At 42.9% G+C, this 18,312-nt stretch overlaps 1 protein-coding gene across 1 annotated transcript; it reads left to right on the top strand.

Annotated features, from left to right (window-relative positions):
• The first annotated feature begins 1,889 nt into the window (after nucleotides 1–1,889).
• Nucleotides 1,890–16,200, top strand: LOC114039920 (immunoglobulin superfamily member 1-like). Its single transcript, XM_027857852.1, is given in 11 exon segments — nucleotides 1,890–1,963; nucleotides 2,219–2,254; nucleotides 2,454–2,729; nucleotides 11,057–11,329; nucleotides 11,680–11,979; nucleotides 13,714–14,001; nucleotides 14,427–14,528; nucleotides 14,653–14,680; nucleotides 14,840–14,916; nucleotides 15,031–15,068; nucleotides 15,456–16,200. Coding segments are annotated over 11 exon segments (1,584 nt in total). The 5' UTR covers nucleotides 1,890–1,929; the 3' UTR covers nucleotides 15,588–16,200.
• The last annotated feature ends 2,112 nt before the right edge of the window (nucleotides 16,201–18,312 follow it).

Genomic DNA, 18,312 nt, shown 5'->3' with positions numbered 1-18,312 from the left:
CCACACCAGTCTCCATCTTTGTATGGACCCTCTGTCTATAATGCCCTCCTCCCTGACCTTTGCCTTACAGGATCCCTCCATTCATTCAGGGCCCTGCTAATATGCATCAGCTTCAACACAAAGTCTTTCCTGATTCCCCAGCTGTCAGTGCTTTCCCTCTCAAACCAACGACTATCTACCCACACGCATGTCTTTATTTTATATTAGTCCTGTGTATATGTGTTCTGCACAAACGTCGACCTGTGCACATGTTGTCCCACCTAAGACAATGGAAGCTCCAGGAGAACTTTCTGTCTTTGTATCTCCTCCGCCATTCCGCTACCTTACAGCCTGGTGACATTGGATGCTTAATTAGTGTTTGATGATGGATTGTGCACCAGACAGGACCAGCGACCATCTGGCCTGACATCACACATGTGTCCTCACCCCCCTTTTCCATTCACGAGGAACGAAAGTGAAGTCAATCTTACTTATTACCGCAGTGAAGGGCTAGCCATCCACTGCGTCCACGCAGGAATCTGAGCCGTGGGCTGCCCTGGCCAAATGTGATCACCAGACTCTCTTCTATCACAGCTCATTCATTTCAACTTCAGTCCTCTCAATGTCTCATCCCACTCTCCCCTACCTTTACTTTGTGCCTTCTGGGAATCTTGTTTTGTTGTTAACAAGCTTCCCTTGAAAGTTAAAGCTGTGCCTTCTACCTACAAATATTTTACATAAATAATTTGTACTGACATACATACTTAGATATATTTTGTTCTCACCAATAGAGTGTAAGCTCCATCGGGGCAGTCCTGTTTCTCTTTTGGTTTTTCACTTCTAACATGCAGCACAGGATAGGTCACACAGTAGGAGCTTAATAAATGGTCCTTGAATTTGAGCTGGGTCTTGTCTAGGCTGGAGGCTGCCTGTATCATAGGCCTCCTTATCAGGAAAGCACAAAGTGATGAGATACAAGCAAGCACAGACTGTCAGCTGTGCTCACTCAGGGCTCCTGAGGCCCTCTGGGTCAAGGGTCAGCTCCACAGGTGAGTGCAATAACTGAGTAGACTGTAAATGCAGCTGTGAATGCTATGGCAGGCTATTCCTGGGGTGAAAGGTGCTGTCGTTGGGGTAGCTTAGAGGAAATGCAGGAGCTGGGACATTTGAATACCTGGAGGGTGGGTACCCCATACTGAATAACTATAGTACCTGGAACAAGCTTCATAACTTCTGCAGATTTGTAGTCAGGAAGACCAGAATTCAAATCTGGCTTTAAAAACCTGGGCAAGTGACTTCACCTCTGTCCACTTCAATTTTCTCATCTGCAAAATGAGGATAATATAGACTCTCCCTCGTATGTCGTTGTGAGGATGAGATGAAATAGTGTTGGTAACTTACTTTGCAAAACTGAAAGTTCTATATAAATGTTAGCCATTATTATTATTATTACTGTTGTTCTTGTTATTTATTCCAAAGAGCAGATGGTAAGACTGACCCAGAAGTCACACCACGGATGGACCATCTGCTCACAAACCAACTGAGTCTAGGGTCTGAGGCCTAGTCTTACGTGGTCATGGCATTAGGCCTCTGTGCCCGATCTTGGTCCTTTCAGGGTGAGACTTTCATGGGGGCCCTGGTCATTTCCAGGCAAATCTCAGTATTTGTGGCACAGGTGCCCTTTGGTGGTCTTCAATACTAGTTACTCATCAGATTCCCTGGCCCGTGACAGGCTACATTTACCTTAAGACTCTGATTCTCTCAGAGGTAAGCACTGAAGGACCATGGTCCCTCATTCATCAGTATAAGAGCGGAAATTGTGGGGCCTGAGTTAGGTGGTATACAGCAGCTGGGCTGGCCACCACATCCTGGGACAGCCTCTACTCCACCTACCTTTTCCACTCTGCACAGTTGAGGCTGGGCAGCCCAGGACAGAGCTGAAAATCCACCATGGGCCCCACAGTCACTTTCCTGTTCTCCATTGGTGAGTGTCCAGGGTCAGGCCAGGGGAGAGAGGGATTTTGTGACAAGGTTCTTGGCTGACTGACTCGGAGGGATAAGAAAGTTCATTAAGGAGGAGACAGAACCATTTGGGGCAGAGCAGGAGCCTTGTGTCTGCTCAAAGGGCTCTTAGTGTTCTGACGAAATCAGAATGAGGTCCAGGGGCTTTGGTGAGAGCTGGGGATGGGCTCAGTGTGGGCTGGAAGGGAGGCATCTGTAACCTGAGCTTTTCTTACAGGGCTGTGTCTGGACTGGGCGCTGAGGGCACAAATGGGTGAGTCCTGCCCCCAAGATCCCACTGTTCTCTTTTCACTCATTGTTTCTAATCAACCCAGAAATCCACTCCTGGAATAATTAGGGAGGGAACAGGGGATGATGTGGTGAATGGATGAAGTGACTCAGGAAGAGGTTACAGGTGAAAGACACACCAGGGCCAGAGGAATCTCTGGAAATCAAATTTCTTTCCTTCTCAGACACCCTTCCCAGGCCCACCCTCTGGGCCATCCCGAGTCCTGTGGTCCCCCGGGGAGCAGATGTGACCCTCAGGTGCTAGGGCCACCTGGGGAGTGACCGATTCCAGCTCTGGAAGGATGGAGAGCTCAGAGATGAGAGAAATGCATCCTGGCAGCAGGCAGAGTTCGTGCTCAGGAATGTGGATGACTGGAGAGATGCGAGAAGCTACAGCTGCCGCTCTGGGCAGGGGCCCTGGTGGTCAGAGCTCAGTGAAGCCCTGGCCCTGGTGGTGACAGGTGAGGGGTGCTAGTCTACAACCATCCCTAGTGGGAAGGAGGCCAGACCTGAGAGAGGAGCCCCAGACCCCTCTCTGGAGAGTCACCTACAAGTGGGACAAACCCTCAGGCTTTACTACCTGCCTCCCCTTAACATCCCTATTTACCCAGGTTCTGGGAGCCCCTTATTCTCTATGGAACATTTTAGGGAAATAGTGTCAGGGCTAAGATTTGAACCCACGTCTCCCACGCCCAAACCCTGGGATGTTTCGCCACCTGGTCAGTGTCCCTGGTGACCCAGCCAGGAGAGCTGGGCGGCTCCTCCCTCACAGGATACACAGCAGCCTTTGGGAATAGGGGCACATAGCTTTTCCAGAGCAAACTTTATCCAGATAAACTTTTCCTGTCCCCTCTTAGGCCCAAACTGGCAACATCCATCCTGTCCAGCTGTGTCTCCCCTTGTTCCCTTTGCCCTCACTGCTTTCCCATCAGCCTGGACAGATGACAACATCACCTCTCTTTACATCCCACCGTTCTTCCTTTGCTCACACAGTTCCCCCTGCCTATGATGCCTTTCCCACCTTCGTTCATCATTTTCCTACACATTCTTAAAGCCCAGCTCAAATCCTGGCCGCTCTAGGATGCTGTCTCTGATTGCATTAAGTGGCAATGTCCTGGCCCTTGGCCCTCCCAGCATGGTGCCCACACCTATCTTGTGTGCGCACTCTAACACTAGGGTGCTTCCCACCAGACTGGGAGTCTGTGGCATGGGGTTCAAATGCCTTCTCCTCCCAGGTCCTAGCTGGGGGACTGTGGGCAAGTCCTTGACCTTCTGTGAACCTCAGGTTCCTTCTTCCATGACATGAAGCTCATGGTCTGTATTTTCCAATGACACAATTTGAGCTCAAATCCCTGTGATTCCTTGGACTGTGAGCTCCCTGAGGGCAGCAGGGGTTGGAATCTTCCCTAAACCTTTGGGGTGCCCCCATAGCTGAACAGGAGGTGTCTGATAGGTGAGTTATCAGTGTGGGAAAGAGAACCAGAGAAAATCTTATTCATCACAGAACAGCCGAGAGGGAGCCCCCACGCTCCTCGGCCAGCCCCTGCCCACCCGGGGAGACACAGAGCTCTGCCAGCTCTGCTCTGACTTCACTGAGGGGTGGGCAGGGGTGGCACCTGGACAGGAACCTGGCACCAGGCAGCAGTGTGGGGAAGTGGGTACGGGTGAGGACTGGGAATCTGAGTTCTGTCTAACCCTCGTGTCATGGGTTTATTGGGAGGAAAGAGCTTAGCAAACCTTAAAGCTTAAGGGAAAGGTCTGGAAGTGCCAGTGATGTTGCATTAGGATCCTGCCTTGATCCAGCAGGCCCAGGCTGTGAGACAGAGCTGAGTCACTCGAAGGGTGTAAGAAGAGGGACAGATGAGAGACAGTGACTCCTTTTCTTTCTGTAGAGAAAGTTTTAACAGTTTATTTAGAAGCTCTCTTGGCCTCTCTCTCTCTCTCTCTCTCTCTCTCTCTCTCTCTCTCTCTCTCTCTCTCTCTCTGCTTCTCTCTCTTTCCGTATTCCTCCTCTACTTTTCTCTGTCTCCCTTCCCCTCTTTCTCTATCTCTCCCACCTTCTTTATCTGTCTCTATCTCTCTGTCTCCTTCTCTCTGTCACTTCTTCCTGTCTGTTTCCCTCTCTTTTTATTTTTTAACAAATATTTTTATTTAAAGTTTTGAGTTCCAAATTCTATCCTTCCTTTCTTCCCTCTCTCTTCTCTCCCCTCCCTGAGATGGAAAGCAATCAGATATATAGGTTATACATGGGCAATTATGTAAAACATTTCCATATTAATCTTTTTGTACAAGATGACTAGAATAAAAGAAAAGCCTACTTCAGTCTGTATTCAGAAAACATCAGTTCTTTCTCTAGAAGCAGATAGTATGCTTCATCCTGAATCCTTTGGGATTGTCTTAGATCATGATATTGCTGAGAAAGGGTAAGTCATTCACAGTTCTTCACTGAACAATATCGTTGTTACTGTGTATGATGTTCTCCTGGTTCTTCTTGCTTCACTAGATATCCAGTCATGTAAGTCTTTCCAGGTTTTTCTGAAATCATCCTGCTTTTCATTTCTCATAGCATAACAATATTCCACTACAATCACATGACAGCTTGTTTAGCCATTCCCCAATTGATGGGTATCACTTTGATGTCCAATTCTTAGCCATCAAAAAAAAAATGCTGCTCTAAATATTTTTGTACAAATAGGTCCTTTTCTCATTTTCTGGATGTCTTTGGGAGATAGACTTAGCAGTGGTATTGCTGGATCAAAAGATATGTAGAGTTTGGTTGCCCTCCAAGCATAATTCCAAATTGTTCTCCAGAATGATTAAATGAGTTCACACCCTATTTTCCCACATCCCCTCCAACATCCACCATTTTCCTTTTTTGTTATATGAGTCACTCTAATAGGTGCGAGGTGGTAACTCAGAGTTGTTTTAATTTGCATTTCTCTGATCAATAGTGATTTGGAGTATTTTTTAATATGACTAGATAGCTTTGATTTCTTTGTCTGAAAACTGCCTGTTTATATCCTTTAACCATTTGTCAATTGGGGAATGATTAGTATTTTTGTAAATTTGACTCAGTTCTCTATATATTTGAGAAATGAGGCCTTTATCAGAAACACTGGCTGTAAAAATTTCCCCCAGTGTTCTGTTTTCCTTATAATATTGTATGCATTGGTTTTGTTAATGCAAAAAAAAAAAACTTTAATATTATGTAATCAAAATGATCTATTTTATATTTTGTAAGACTCTCTATATCTTCTTTGGGCCTAAATTCTTCCTTTATCCATAAATATGACAGGTAAACTATTCCATGCTCTCTTAATTTGTTTATGGTATCACCCTTTATGTGTAAATCACGTACCCATTTCAAACTTACCTTAGCATATGGTGTGAGATGTTGACCTAGTTTTTGCCATGCTGTTTTCTAGCTTTCCCAGCAGTTTTTGTCAAATAATGAGTTTTTATTCCAAAAGCTTGGATCTTTGGGTTTGTCATGTACTAGATTACTAGGGTCATTTACTATAATTTGTACCTAATCTATTCCACTGATCCATCACTCTTTTTCTTAGCCAGCACTAAATTATTTTGATAATCACTGCATTATAATACAGTTTGAGATCTGGTATGGCTAGGCCACCTTTTTCACCTTTTTTTCATTGATTCCCTTGATATCCTTGAGTTTTGTTCTTCCAGATGAATTTTATTATTTTTTCCAGCTACATAAAACAATTTTTGATAGTTTGATTGGTATGGCAGTAAATAGATAGAGAAATTTATGTAGAATTGTCCTTTTTATTATATTGACTCAACATATCCATGAACAATTAATATTTTTCCAATTTTTTGGATCTGACTTTATTTGTGCGAAAAGTATTTTATAGTTGTGTTCATGTAAGTTCTGAGTTTGGCTTGGCAGGTAGACACCCAAGTATTTTATATTGTCTACAGTTATTTTAAGTGGAATTTCTCTTCCTATCTCTTGCTGCTGGACTTTGTTGGTAATATGTAGAAATGCTTACGTGGGTTTATTTTGTGTCCTGCAACTTTGCTAAAGTTGTGAATAATTTCAAGTAGATTTTTAGTCGATTCTCTAGGATTCTCTAAGCATACCATCATATCATCTGCAAAGAGTGATGGTTTTGTTTCTACATTGCCGATTCTAATGCCTTTAATTTCTTTTTCTTCTCTTATTGCTATAGCTAACATTTCTAGTACAATATTAAATAATAGAGGTGATAAGGAGCATCCTTGCTTCGCCCCTGATTGTAATGGAAAGGTGTCTAATGTATCCCCATTATAGATATTGCTGGCTGATGGTTTTAGATAAATATTACTTATTTTAAAGTAAACTTCTTTGATTCCTATACTCTCCAGGGTTTTTAAGAAGAATGGGTGCTGCATTTTGTCAAAGGCTTTTTCTGCCTGTATTGAGATAATCATATGATTTCTGTTCATTTTGTGATTGATATGGTCAATTATGCTGATAGTTTTCCTAATATTGATCCCACCTGATCATAGTGTATAATTTTTGTGACATATTGCTTTAGTCCCTTTTCTAGTATTTTTTTTTGCATCAATATTCATTAGGGAAATTGGTGTATAATTTCCTTTGTCTCGGCTCTTTTTGGTTTGGGTATCAGTACCATATTTGTGTCATAAAAGGAATTTGGTAGGACTCCTTCACCTATTTTTCCAAATAATTTATTATTATCATGATTAACTGTTATTTAAATATTTGATAGAATTCCCTTGTGAATCCATCTGATCCTGGGAATTTTTTCTTAGGAATGTCATTGATGGCTTGTTCAATATCTTTTTCCAAGTTTGGGTTAAGTATTGTATTTCTTATTCTGTTAATCTACGTAATTTGTATTTTTGTAGATATTCATTTCATTTAGATCATCAAATTTATTATTATATAATTGGGAAAATAGCTCCTAACAATTGTCTTAATTTCCTCTTCTTTGGTTGTGAATTCACCCCTTTCATTTTTGATACTAGTGATTTGATTTTTTTCTTCCCTTTTTTAAAATCAAATTAACCAAAGGTAATATATATTTTATTGTTTTTTTTTCATAACACTAGCTTCTAGTTTTATTTATTAGTTAAATGGTTTGCTTGATTTTAATGTTATTCATTTCTCTTTTGATTTATAGAACTTATAATTTGGTGTTTAATTAGGGATTTTTAATTTGTTCTTTTTCTAGCTTTTTTTAGTTGCATACTCAATTCATTGATGTGCTTTTTCTCTATGTTACTGATGTAAGCAATTAGAGAGATAAATTTTCACCTATGTACTGCTTTAACTGCATCCCATAAATATTGGTATGTTGTCTCATTGTCATTCTCTTTAATGAAATTATTTATTGTTTGTTTCTATGATTTATTATTTGACCCACTTGCTTTTTAGGATTAGATTATTTAACTTCCAATTAATTTTTAATCTCTCCATTGTCCATTATTGAATGTAATTTTTATTGCATTGTGATAAAAAAAAGATGCATTTACTGTTTCTGCTTTTCTGCATTTGATTGTGAGGTTTTATGTCCTAATACCTGGTCAGTTTTGTGTAGGTGTCATATGCTATTGAGAAGGAAAAAAAGTTATATTCCTTTCTATTCCCATTCAGTTTTCCCCACAGATCTATCATATCTAACTTTTCTGGAATTTTATTCACCTCCTTAACTTCTTTCTTGTTTATTTTTTGGTTAGATTTATCTAGTTTTGAGTGGGGACAGTAGAGGTCTCCTACTAGTATAGTTTTATTATCTATTTCCTCCTGCAACTCATTTGACTTCTCCTTCAAAAATTTAGATGCTGTACCATTTGGTGCACGTATGTTTAGTATTGATTTGACTTTATTGTCTATGGAATCTTTCAGCAAGATACTGTTTCCTTCTTTATTTCTTTTAATTAGATATATTTTTGCTTTTGTTTTGTCTGAGTTCGTGATTTCTACCCCTACTTTCTTTGCTTCAGCTGAAGCATAACAGATTCTTTCCAGCTATTTACCTTTACCCTGTGTTTATCTCTCTGCTCTAAATGTGTTTCTTGTAAATAAGATATTGTAAGATTATGGTTTTTAATCCATTGTACTATACACTTCCATTTTATGAGTGAGTTCATCCCATTCACATTTATAGTTATCATAAATAACTCCATACTATTTTTCACTTTTTTATCCACCTCTCTTTTATATCCCACCCTTTCCTACTCACATGTGTTTTACTTCTGATCACTTCCTTCCCCAATATACCCTCCCTTTTATCAATCCTCTTTCTTCCTTCTATTATACTCATCTCTTTTTATTTCACTGTAGGTTTAGATAGATTTCCATATCCAACTGAGTGTGTACGTTATTCCCTCTTTGAGCCAATTTTGATGAGATTAAGGTTGAAACTGTGTTCACTACCCCAGCCCCGAATTTCCCCTCCTTTATAATTCTTTCATGCCTCTTTTATGTGGGATAATTTACCCCATTCAATCTCTCCCCCTCCTTCTTCCAGTGCAATTTTCTTCATCACCCTATAATTTTGTTTTTATTTTTTTGTATCATCCCATTAAAGTCACCTTATATCCACACCCTCTGTCTACAGATATGCCTCCTATTTGCTCTTATAGTAATAAAGTTGTTAAGAGTTACAAATATTATCTTGCCATATAGAGATATAAACATTTAACTTTATTGTATTTTTTGTTTTCTCTCTCTCTCTCTTGTTTCTTTTTTTTTTTTTTTTACCTTTTTTTATGTTTCCCTTGAGTCTTGTATTTGGAGGTCACATTTTTATTGAGCTCTGGTGTTTTAATTAGAAATGAGTACTCTATTCCATTAAATATCCATCTTTTTCCACTGAAAGAGTGTGTTCAATTTTGCTGGGTAGGTGATTCATGGTTGTAATCCTAACTCCTTTGCCTTCTGGAATATCATATTCCAAACCCTCCAGTTCTTTAATGTGGAAGCTGCCAAATACTGTGTAATCCTGACTGTAGCTATACGATATTTGAAGTTTCATTTGAGCTACTTGCAATATTTCTCATTGATCTGTGAGCTCTGGAATTTGGCTATGATGTTCCTGGGAGTTTTTATTTTAGGATCTCTTTTAGGTGGTGATTGGTGGATTATTTCAATTTCTATTTTGCCCTCTGGCTCTAACATACCAGGGAAGTTTGGGTTGTTTTTTTTTTTTTTATAATTTCTTGAAAGACATTTTCCAGTCATTTTTATATCATGGCTTTCAGGTACTCCAATTATTCCTTTATTATCTCTCCTGGATCTATTTTGTAGGTCAATTATTTTTCCAATGAGAAATTTCACATTTTCTTCTATTTTTTAAACTTTTTAAATTTTGTTTTGTCATATTTTGATGTTTCATAGAGTCATTAGTTTCCATTTATTCCATTCTAATTTTTAAGGAATCATTTTCTTCAGTGAGCTTTTGTACTCCTTTTTCTATTTGGCCAATTCTATTTTTTTGGGAGTTATTTTCCTCAGGAAATTTTTACATATCTTTTCCCATGCTATTGACTGTATATTCATGATTCTCTTGCATTATTCTCGTTTTTTCCCATTTTTTCTCCTACTTCTTTAATTTGCTTTTTTAAATCCTTTTTAAGCTCTTACGGGAATTATTTTGGGCCTGAGACCAAATTACATTTTTTTTGAGACTTCCATGTAGCCATTTTGATATTATTGTCTTCTTCTAAATTTATGCCTCATTCCTCCCTATCACCATAGTTATTTTCTATAGTGAGCTCTTTTTGGGGGTTTTTTTTGGGGGTGGGGTTTCCTGTCATTTTCTTTTAATCTTTTTTTGTGACTTAATGTTTTTATGAGAAAGTTGGGCTCTGGCCCTGTACTTTCCCAAGCTTTCTGTGCTTGGAATTTCACTGGGCTTCAGGGCTTTGCTGCTCCTTTTCTCTGAAAGGTAGGCTTCCCTTCTGGCTTGTACTGAGGGAGTGGGGCCTTCCTGTTGGCCTCCCCTGGGTGTGGAATTTAGCTACTGGCCTGGTCCAGGTGTGGGGACTTGCTGCTGGGTTGTTATGACAATAAGACCTCTCTACTTCTAGGCCCTGGAGGAGTAATCTTGTTGTTGATCTACCTGAGGGGTAGAGCTCTGATGCTGGGTTGCTATGGAAACAGGGTCCCAGAGGTGGGGTCTCACTGTTGGCCAGCCCCAGGGTAGGGCTTCGCCACTGATCAGCAATGGGGTCAAGGGTTTTGCTGGTGAATTGTGCTGGGAGTGGGGTCACTGGGATGGGACCTTGTGGAACTAAACAGACTGCTCACTTGTCTAGGGGTCTCCTGGTGTGCAGGAGGGCAGGGACTTACTGGTGGATTGCCACAGGCTTAGAGTCTTGCGTGTAGAGCCTCCATGTTGTGAGGCTGGCTGCTGCTGTTGTTCTTGGACCTTTTTCCCTCCCAGCCCAGTGAAACAAACCTTTCCGGACAGGCTGGTCGCCTGCTTCCCTGTTGCTAGACCGATTCTGACATGGTTTCCTAGTTGTTTAAAGGGGAATTTTGGAGGCCTTTTGAGGATTCCTTCTTTACTCTCTTAGCACCAGAAGTTTCTGACCTCCCCTTCCCATCTCCTTTCTCCTCCCATTGTCTTTCTGAGGGTGAACCAGGGAGCCCAGTTAATCAGCCCCGAACAAGCCTACAGAGCTGGACAAAAGGACCTGGCCAGAGCCCCTCAGTCCATCCTCCCTCTTCCCAGGTCTTTTTCAAGGAATGATTTGAGGGGATCAGGGTGACATATCAGGTCTCTAACTTTCTTCCTTCCTCCTTTCACAGGAGCCCTCCCCGAACCCTCCATTTCAGTCTCACCTAGATCTGTAACATCCCCAGGGACAACAGTGACCATCTGGTGCCAAATATCACCACAGGCACCCTCTCAGGACTACAGTTTTGCTCTGCTGGACACAATGAGCCTGGAACCCTTCCAGCGACAGAGCCCTGCAGGGACCCAGGCTAATTTCTCATTTCTGTCCGTGAGGCCCGAGGATACTGGGAGCTACAGCTGTATTTACTACAAGAAGACAGCCCCCCACAGGGGGTCACACCCCAGTGAGACTCTGGAGCTGATTGTGCCTGGTGACTGGAGATGGGATTCCCCCAAAGCCCTAATTCCATTCCCCAGATAGGGGCCCACAGATTTATGGGGACAGCATAAAATCCTGGGAATTCTGAAGGGATGGTTTAGGGGGAGGCTGGAGGAGACCCTGGGATCCTCTCCCATTCTATGTGGACTCAGTTTTGGGCCCCAGGATAGTGGTGGTATTTCTAGCTTAAAACAGGCCCCAGACAAGAAAGTGAGAACAGAGGCAAGGTTCCAATTTCCCCTCTCACTAGGAGTTTAGGGGAGGGGTCCTAGAAATGACATCTGACCTTGACCATTGGCACAACTTTCTCTACAGGACTACTCCCCAAGCCCACCCTCTGGGCCAAACATGGCCTCGTGGTGACCCCGGGGGCCAACATTACTCTCTGGTGCTCAAGGCCCAAGCTGTCTTCCCTTGGAGAGGTGACTTTCACTCTGTGGAAGACTGGGACCCTGTGGCTCTTACAGCAGCAGGCCTCAGCAGATCTCTGGACTAGCTTCCTGCTCCTATCTGTGAGACCTGAGGACACTGGGAGCTACAGCTGTACCTACAGGGGAAGGACAATGTTTACTATAGGATCAAAGACCAGTGATGCCCTGGAGTTGGTGGTGCCAGGTGAGGGGTGTGTGTGGGCCCCAGAATAACTCTGATTATGACCCCTCAGTGGTCTGTTCAGACTGAGGCCTCACAAAGACAAGGCCTTGTATCTACACAGCCAGTTCTGCCCTGGGGCCTGTCAGGGCTCTGGAGTCTTGGAAGACATGAGGCATTTCTATTCTAATCTAGAATCTAGGGAAGAAAGGTGATGGTGGGGACTGAGTTGGGGGTTAGGAGAAAAGTCACAGAGACCCAAAGCTGAAAGAGGCCTTGGAGGTTCTTGAGGCCAAACCCTCCCATTACTAATGAGGAAAGTGAGACCCAGAGAAAAAGGACTTGTCCAACGTTACAAGACAAATGAGTGACCAAGCTTGGAAATGAACCTGAGCCTTCTCACTCTTGGACCATGATCTGAGCCTCAGCTTTAGCTGAGCCCTGGGCCTGTCTGTGATAGTCCTGATGAAAAGTGAGGGGTCATGACCTTCCCTCCCATGAGTCATCAGGTGCATGAGACAATAGATTGGATGAGCTCCCTCAAATATGAAAGACTCCTCAGAATTCCTGGCTATCAATAGCTAGAAATTCATGAGTGATCTTCTGGCCAAAACTCTTATTTACAGATGTGGTAACTGAGGTTCATAGGTGGGTTCATGGCTCAGTGGATAGAATGCTGAGCTTGGAGTTAGGTAGACTGATCTTCCTGTGTTCAGTTCTGGTCTCAACCACGTATTATCTCTGTGACCCTGAGGAAGTCACTTAACCTAGTTCACCTCACTTTCCTCATCTGTAAAATGAGCTAGAGAAGGAAAGGGCAAACCACTCCAGTATCCTTGCCAAGAAAACCCCAAATAGAGTCATCAAGAGTTGGACATGGCTGAAAAACAACTGAACAATGAAACCAAGACTCAGACAGGAAGTGGATGGCCCATGGTCACAAAGGGACTCAGAGTCTGAGTAGGGATTTGACCCAAGTGTCCTGACCCCCAGCACCATGTTCTTCCTCTCACAGGGTCTCTCCCCAAGCCTTCCCTCTAAGCCATCTCAGGCCTTATGGTGGAGGCTGGGATGCATGTGACTCTCCAGTGCCGACAGCCCCCTCAGACATTCCTCAGTGGTGTGACATTCATTTTGCTGAAGGTGGGGACTCCCCATCCCCTGCAGAGCCAGAGCCCAGCTGGGGCCTCAGCTGACTTCCCCCTCCTCTCTGTGAGGGCCCAGGATGCTGGCAACTACAGTTGTGTCTACCACAGGAGAATGGCCCCATACCAGGTGTCCAAGCACAGTGAGGTCCTAGAGATCTGGGTGACAGGTGAGGGTGTGTCCAGATACCCAAGGAAGAGGTAGAGGTTTGGGACTCTACCTGAGAGGCAGGCCAGGAATCCAGAAAAGTTATTTTGTTTTCAGCTCTTTTAATACCATGAGGTAGAGATTGGGACAAGTTCTGGGCATCCCTAAGGAAGAGGAGAGCAAAGATAGAAGGATGGACCAGCTCAGGTAGTGCTCCAAGCTCAAGGGCCAAAGATGGAAGGAAGAAATGCACCCTGTTTCTAGGTGGGCCCAGAGAACATCTCAAGTTTAGCATCTATGCCCCTCCAGGGAAGGAGACTTTGGGCAAGTAATGACCAAAAGGCAAAGGAATGAGAGCTGATGGTCAAGGAGTTTTTCAGGGACCTCCCAGCCCTTGTTTCCATCCACCTCCATTATAACTATGCGAGGCCATTAAGGATCTCTGGCGTCTCTTTGTGTTTCCAGATGTACTCCCCAAGCCTTCCATCTCAGCCTTGCCTGGCCCAGAGGTGGCCTCAGGAGCCAATGTGACCCTCCTCTGCTGGGGACCCTCATGGACTACTAGGATTGTTCTGTACAAGAAAGGACATGAAAACATCTTGCAGAGCATGGATACCACTCAAGATGGAGCCAAGTTCTTCCTGACTCATGTGACTCCCAAGGATTCTGGAAACTACACCTGTGGGTACCAGCTTCTCACCAATGGAAGTCTCTGGACACAACACAGTGACCCCCTGCATCTGAGAGTGACAGGTGAGAGGGAGAAATCCACAGGACCCACTGGAGGATGCCAATGACCACTCCCTTCTTCAGTTTCTACAAGGAAATGAAGTCAAGGCCTTGGCTCTGGCCAAGAGACATATGATAAGAAACAATAGAAACCTTGACATTTTCCTCATTTCCAGGACCATAGAGACCATGTGTGTTGAGCTGGGACATAGGGCTTCCCCCAACACTTCCCCATGACCCACACATCTCTACCCTGGTTTCTGAGGTTTCTGAACCTAGTTCCAATGGATAAGCCCATTCTGAGCAGCATTTGTGCCAAACTCCGGAATGCTAGTGGTGATGGGTGGCTCTGGAGGGAGATAGAAGGAGAAAAAAGGAGGCAATTTCAGGGGCAAGGTGAGGGTCCATTAGTGTGACTCATAAAGACTTTTCTTTCTCCATCACCCCAGGTTCAGAGTCCAGTAACACCTTCATTATCACCCTCAGCTGTGTTCCCTTCCTTCTCTGCCTTCTCTTGCTGGCAATGCTCTGCAGAGGATCCGTCCCTATAGGTGAGAAAGAGTTGTACACCTTAGTGTCTTTAGCAATAGAAATGGGTAAGGACTGGGACCTCTATTTCCTCCTTTGAGACCTTCCCTGACCTGACTTCTTCTCTTCCCATGTCTCTCTCACTAGGGTCTTTACAAGGAGAAAACCCTAGGAGGTAAGGAGACTCAACTCCTCTTCCCATAATCCCCTGTTCCTTCCTTGCAATATAACCTCTGCACTGCACAGAGTCTGTGGTGAGGAGAGGCTGATCACAAAGCCTCCCAGTGTGGATTCTCTCCTACTGTCCTGTTTTCTCCCTCTCCCCTTGTCTCAGGTGTCTTTGTGGTCCTTGTCTTTCTTGGAGTACCTGCCTGCCCCATCATCCTGAGGCCCCCAGAGAGGAGATCCTGTGTAGGTGATCTGGGCAGCAAGGGCATGTGATAATGGGTTGGGAGGATAGAATTGTGAAGGCAATTCCTGTTCCTGGGAAGCTGTGAGAATAATGGAACTTTCCATCTATCTCAGATACAGAAATGGCCAAGAAGAGAACAAGGGACCCTTTGGTGAGTCAGCTCATCCTGTCCTCCATCTGGAGGACCCAGTTTTATTTTTAATCAGAACCTTTCCCAACAGGTTCTAAGCCCACAGTTGCACTACTTCTTAATCACTTACTATTTTTTTCTTCTAGTCATCCAATGTAGGGCTACTGAACTGGGGATCCCTTAACTTAATGGGATAATTGTTAAATATTTCAATCATTGTACTTCAATATCATTTATTTCCTTTGAAATTTTATGGAGTTCATTTCATATAATTAACATAATGATAATGAGAAGCCATCCATAGCTTTCACCAGAAAAACTGTCAAAGTATTCACAACATACCAATAGATTAAGAACTCCTGCTCCAAAGTCACTCACTTTTCCCTTTTCCTTGTATTTCCTCTTCAGTTCCCCATGGCTGAAGACCCCCAGGGAATAACTTACGCTCAGCTGAACATAAGAACCTTGAATGAGAGGAAAACTGACCACACAAAGACACCAACAGAGCCCACCATCTATTCCTCTGTGCCCAGGGACTGAGGATTTGGGCACCTTTCACAGAAAAAATTCTCTCCCATCCTCTCCTCTTCCATCTTCTCTTCTTCTATCTCTTCTCCTGTCTCTCACCCCAATTTCTTCTTTTTTTCCAGTACATCTTCCCCAGGTTTCCATCACTGAGGAGCCATGATGCCTATTTGGGTTTCCATTTCTAGATTTGTGCAAAGTAACTGCACCCATCTATGATAATGAGAAACAAACAAGATAGATACAAAGTAAAAAGGAGACAACCATCTCAAAGGGGAAGTCACTAGCAGAGGTGAGGACCAGAAAAGACCTTCTGAACTAGTCTGCATTGGAGCTAAATTTTAAAGGAATCCAAGCAAACTGAAAGGCAGATTGGAGGAAAGATAACATTCCAGGCATAAGGGGTAGTTGTGGTGGTTTCTGGATATCTCAACCCACAAACACCAAAGACAACTTAGAAGGTCAGTAGGAAAGGTCTGTGACCATGGTGAGAGAGAAGCTTGGTCCTAGCCCCAGTCCCATTGCAGCCCGGTGGACTGGCTGCTTCTGGAGCATTGGCCCACAGACAGAAGGGGAAATCAAGTGGCTGATCAGAGGAGGATTGCAGGGATCTCTTTGCTGGTGCTGTGGCAGGAATCTCTTGCTTTGCTCTTGCGTGGATCTGGGTCGCAGTTCTGGGTGGCAGTCCTGGGGCAAGGAGGAGCACTGGTGTGGCAGAGCTTGTAATAGTGGTGGAGAAGGAATCCTCCTCACAGTTTCAAGGCAGAAAAGAGTGCTTGCGGTCACTCATAGACTAGAGCACAGACCAGGAAAGGAGTAAACACTTCGCCCCTTATCATACCACCTTGGAAGAACTGAAAATTTATAGGTCCCTAGAGGTATCTCTGAAAACAGCTGCACAACACCCCTGAAGCTTGGGACAGTACATTCTCCACGCTGGAAGTGGACCACTACCTTAACAAATAGTTTAAAACTCAGGTAATTGGTTGGGAACATGAGCAAACTGTGCAAAAAGTCAGACCATAGAATCTTTCTTTGGTGACAAAAAAGATCAAAACATACAACCAGAAGACAACAAAGTCAAAGCTCCTACATCCAAAACCTCCAAGAAAAATATGAATCAGTCCCAGGCCATGGAAGAGCTCAAAAGGGATTTTGAGAAAAAGTAAGAGAAGTAGAGGAAAAATTGGGAAAAGAAATGAGAGTGATGCAAGAAAATCATGAAAAAACAAGTCAACAGCTTGCTAAAGAAGACCAAAAAAAAGATATTGAAGAAAATAACACCTTAAAAAATAGCCTAACCCAAATGGCAAAAAAAGGTCCAAAAAAGCCAATGAGGAGAAGAATGCCTTAAAAAGCAGAATTGGCCAAATGAAAAAGGAAGTCCAAAAGCTCACTGAAGAAAATACTTCCTTAAAAATTAGGATGGAGCAAATAGAAGCTAGTGACTTTGTGAGAAATCAAGACATTGTAAAACAAAACCAAAAGAATGGGGGAAAAAAAATAGAAGATAATGTGAAATATCTCATTAGAAAAATAACTGACCTGGAAAATAGATCCAGGAGAGATAATTTAAAAATTATTGGACTATCTGGAATTCATGATCAAAAAAAAGAGCCTAGACATCATTTTTCAAAAAATTATCAAGGAAAACTGCCCTGATATTCTAGAACTAGAGGGTAAAGTAGAAATGGAAAAAATCCACCAATCCCCTCCTGAAAGAGATCCCCAAAGGAAAAATCCAAGGAATATTATAGCCAAATTCCAGAGTTCCCAGGTCAAGGAGAAGATATTGCAAGTTGCCAGAAAGAAACAATTCAAGTATTGTGTAAACACAATCAGGATAACACAAGATTTAGCAGCTTCTACATTAAGGGACTAGAGGGCTTTGAATATGATATTCTGGAGGGCAAAGGAGATAGGATTACAGCCAATAATCACTTACCCAACAAAACAGAGTATAATCCTTCAGGGGAAAAAATGGATATTCAGTGAAATAGAGGACTTTCAAGCATTCTTGATGAAAAGACCGGAGCTGGATAGAAAATTTGACTTTCAAATACAAGACCCAAGAGAAGCATGAAGAGGTAAACAGGAAAGGGAAATCATAAGAAACTTATTAAGGTTGAACTGTTTACATTCCTGCACAGAAAGATGATATTTGTAACTCATGAGACATTTGTCAGTATTAGGGTAGTTGGAGAAAAAAAATTATATGTATATATAGATAGATACATAGAGGGCACAGGGTGAATTGAAGGTGAAGGGGTAACATCTGGAGATTAAAATTAAGGGCTGAGAGAAGATTATACTGGGAGAAAGAGAAAGGGAAAGGTAGAATGGGGTAAATTTTCTCACATAAAGCAGACAAGAAAAGGCTTTTACAATGGAAGGTTAGAGGGAATGAGTGAATCTTACTCTCATTGGATTTGGCTTAAGAAGGGAATAACATACACACTCAACTGGGCATGGAAATCTATCTTACCCTACAGGAAAATAAGGGGGAAGGGGATAACAGAGAGGGGAATGAATGAAGGGAGGGCAGATTAGGGAACGGGGGTAATCAGAAGCAAACACTTCTGAGGAGGGACAGGGTCAAATGAGAGAATAGAATAAATGGGGTGTGGGACAGGATTAAGGGAAATATAGTTAGTTTTTCACAGCATTACAGCTATGTTTTGCATGACTGCACTTGTATAACCTGTATGGACTTGCTTGCCTTCTCAATGAGGGTGGGTGG

This window comes from Vombatus ursinus, unplaced genomic scaffold (genome assembly GCF_900497805.2).
Source record: "Vombatus ursinus unplaced genomic scaffold, bare-nosed wombat genome assembly UNPS02012383.1, whole genome shotgun sequence".
Lineage (NCBI taxonomy): Eukaryota > Metazoa > Chordata > Mammalia > Diprotodontia > Vombatidae > Vombatus > Vombatus ursinus.
This window is presented reverse-complemented; position numbering and strand designations above follow the sequence as displayed.